The 3,112-nt window shown below is 44.9% G+C and overlaps 1 protein-coding gene across 1 annotated transcript in view; it reads right to left on the bottom strand.

Moving 5' to 3' along the window:
- Nucleotides 1–403: 403 nt before the first annotated feature.
- The window catches only part of AR (androgen receptor), a 166,713-nt gene continuing 164,004 nt past the window's right edge, over nt 404–3,112 (bottom strand). Inside the window, exons 6-8 of the mRNA XM_023198439.1 lie at nt 2,704–2,834; nt 1,681–1,838; nt 404–964 (exon numbers count right to left, since the gene is read on the bottom strand). Of these exons, the coding sequence (XP_023054207.1) occupies nt 809–964; nt 1,681–1,838; nt 2,704–2,834 (445 nt within the window). The 3' untranslated portion in view covers nt 404–808. The remainder of the gene's footprint in view (nt 965–1,680; nt 1,839–2,703; nt 2,835–3,112) is intronic.

The following is a 3,112-nucleotide window of genomic DNA, read 5'->3' on the forward strand; positions in this document are numbered from 1 at the left end:
GGCAGGTACTGATGTTCCATCTGCCCTCCTTGTCCTCTCCGCTCTCTGTCCACCCCCCTGCCCAACTCAGCTCTGGGGTCACTCTGCCCTCTAATGGCAACAGCCATTGGCAGAAAATAAAGTCTCCCATGGAGGGAGGAGATGAAAAAATCAGTAACTCCCCAGGGGCCTGCAATTTTCACCTTCTAGTCACTATTGGCCTCTTTGGGGATTTCTATATGTTTGTTTGTATGTGTGTAATTATTTATTTATTTATTTATTTATTTATTTATTTATTTATTTATTTATTTATTTATTTTTGAGGAAAAAACACTAGCAAGGTTTTTTGGCTTATTTTTCATTTTGTTTTTGCCTTTTTTTTTTTTTTTTTTTTTTGCTTGCTTTTGTTTTGATTTCCCCAGATAATCTTAGCTCTCTAAACTTCCCGTGGCATAAGATAAGTAAACGTTTGTGTGGCTGGCACAGAGTAGTGCTGTAAACAAGCACAACTTGACACTGGGCCACATGAGGATCATCACAGATTTAAAGGCATACAACACCATTCAAAACACAGATAGGAGTCAAAATGGGGAAAAAAGTCTGAAGTTGCCATGGGAGGATTAGATAGGGAGGGAAGAAGAAAACAAAAGGAGAGAAAGAGAAAAAAAAAGCCCAGCAAATAGAACTCCGGAACATGTTCATGACAGACTGTACATCAATAGAGGAAATTCCCCAAGGCACTGCAGAGGAGTAGTGCAGAGTTATAACAGGCAGAAGACATCTGAAAGGGGGCATGGGCTGGGGTGGGGAAATAGGGATTTCCAATGCTTCACTGGGTGTGGAAATAGATGGGCTTGACTTTCCCAGAAAGGATCTTGGGCACTTGCACAGAGATGATCTCTGCCATCATTTCCGGAAAGTCCACGCTCACCATGTGTGACTTGATTAGCAGGTCAAAAGTGAACTGATGCAGCTCTCTCGCAATCTGTAGGGAACAATAAGAGAGAGAAAAACAGGGTTGACAAGGAGGTGGGCTCTGCTAGACTCTTCCCTAACCTCTGATTTTTGTTCTTTCAGTCTTTTGTTTCCTCCCCCTTCCCTGTCCTTCCTTGGTCCTCCCCCATGAGGTCGTGTGTGTGTGTGTGTGTGTGTGTGTGTGTGTGTGTGTGTGAGAGAGAGAGAGAGAGAGAGAGAGAGAGAAATGGTCTCCATGGAGTCACTGAGGGCTCCCAAGCGATGTCTTATACCATTGTAAGCTCTCTTACTCAAGACTTTTCCAGCTTGTGCTCTCACCCCAGCCTCTGCACTCCATCTCTCTCTCTCTCTCTCTCTCTCTCTGTCACACACACACATGCACACACACACACACACACAGAGACAAACTCACATGAACATGCCTCAAAGAAGAGGGGAGAAACATCCAGGTCTGTTTTGTCTGTCTAGAGAATTCATCTGCTGTTAAGTCCCTTCCCTGAGTCCCAACTGCTCTGTTCTCAACTCCTCCACCCCTTTCACAATATCCAGCTGGGACACTGTGACCCGTGTTCCTTTCTTCACCACATTTTCTTCCTGGACCACACTCAAAGCCAGAGGGGAATGGAAGCACCTCCCAACAGGTGGTGCCAGACCCTAGAGAAGCATATTATCATTGGCTCTATCAGTCTGTTCTCCCTGATAAAGCACCCTCCATCGTTTGCTTACAGGCTGCACGGAGTCCAGGAGCTTGGTGAGCTGGTAGAAACGCCTTGAGCAGGATGTGGGATTTTTTCTTTTGCATGCAATGATACGATCGAGTTCCTTGATATAGTTCATTCGAAGTTCATCAAAGAATTTTTGATTTTTCAGTCCATCCACTGGAACTGATGTGGGATGAAGACAGAATGGGGAGGGGAAGCATGCCCACAAAGGAGCATTAGACAAAGCACCAAGTTTTCTGACCACAGACTTGACCCCCACCCCCACAGGGAACCATCTACTTGGCTTCCTGTTAGTTGAAGTCTGTGGGCTTGGGGCCTTCAGTCTGTCAGGGAGATCTCAGGGGAAAGGATAGCTGGATCCAATCTGAAGAGAGTCAAGTAAATCAAATTTTCTGAATCTTTTCTTTTTCTACTCTTCTCATATACTCATTTTTTAGGACCTACATTTTTATGTCATTTATAGTCAAACCCTGATTTAGACAACTAAAACACATAGCTTTGAATATCAAATTTTGCCTTTCCCCCTCAACAGAGGCTAAGAAAGGACTCTTCTTAGAAAAGATATTAAAGAAAAGTTCCTTGGCTGCCAAACAAATCCTACCTGAGTTGCTTACATAGACCTCCTCCTGTTGGCAGAAGAGGAAATCTTTCCAGGAGGAAATGCCTCCTGCTTTACTGCCCTGCAAGGAACACAAGGTGGCCCATGTTTGTTTCTATAGCAGAAGCTGTGGAGAAATTCAGAGACCTGCTGTAACCAGTCAAAAAGGCCTTGTCCCAAAGATAGACTGGGGATAGGTGGGAAATCCGATGGAAGTTGACTTCTAGCAAATAAATTGGCTTCTAGTCATGAAATTGTTTCTTGTTAGGAGAATGATACTGAGGGAGAGTAGAGTGGAGATGGGGAGGGGAAATGAAGAAGGGAAATGTCCAGGAGCTGGCTTCTCCCTAATAATGTTTTAATGGCAAAAGTGGTCCTCTCTGAGTCTCTGTGCCCTCAGGGGCATTCCCTGCACCTCTAGGCACTTACTAATGCTGAAGAGTAGCAGCGCTTTCATGCACAGGAATTCCTGGGGGGTGATTTGGAGCCATCCAAACTCTTGAGAGAGGTGCCTCATTCGGACACACTGGCTGTACATCCGGGACTTGTGCATGCGGTACCTGGGAAGGAGATACATAGAGGAAAAAGGAATGAGGGGAGGCTTGCAATAAGCCCAGAGGGAATGTCTCTGATTGCCCTCCCTCCCCAGGTTCTCCAAGAAGAGCTTGCTGTTTCTCCTGCTGGTGCTTCAGGGATCAGGAAGAGGTTTTCGTTTGTTTGTTGGTCTGTTTTTTTTTTTTTTTTTTTTTTTTTTTTTTTCTCTCTCTCCCTTTTTTCCAAAATCCTTACCTCCCGATTTCTCCCTTTTTCTCCCTCCCGGGTAGTGTTTGGCGCTCTG

This window comes from Piliocolobus tephrosceles, chromosome 12, assembly GCF_002776525.5.
Source record: "Piliocolobus tephrosceles isolate RC106 chromosome 12, ASM277652v3, whole genome shotgun sequence".
Lineage (NCBI taxonomy): Eukaryota > Metazoa > Chordata > Mammalia > Primates > Cercopithecidae > Piliocolobus > Piliocolobus tephrosceles.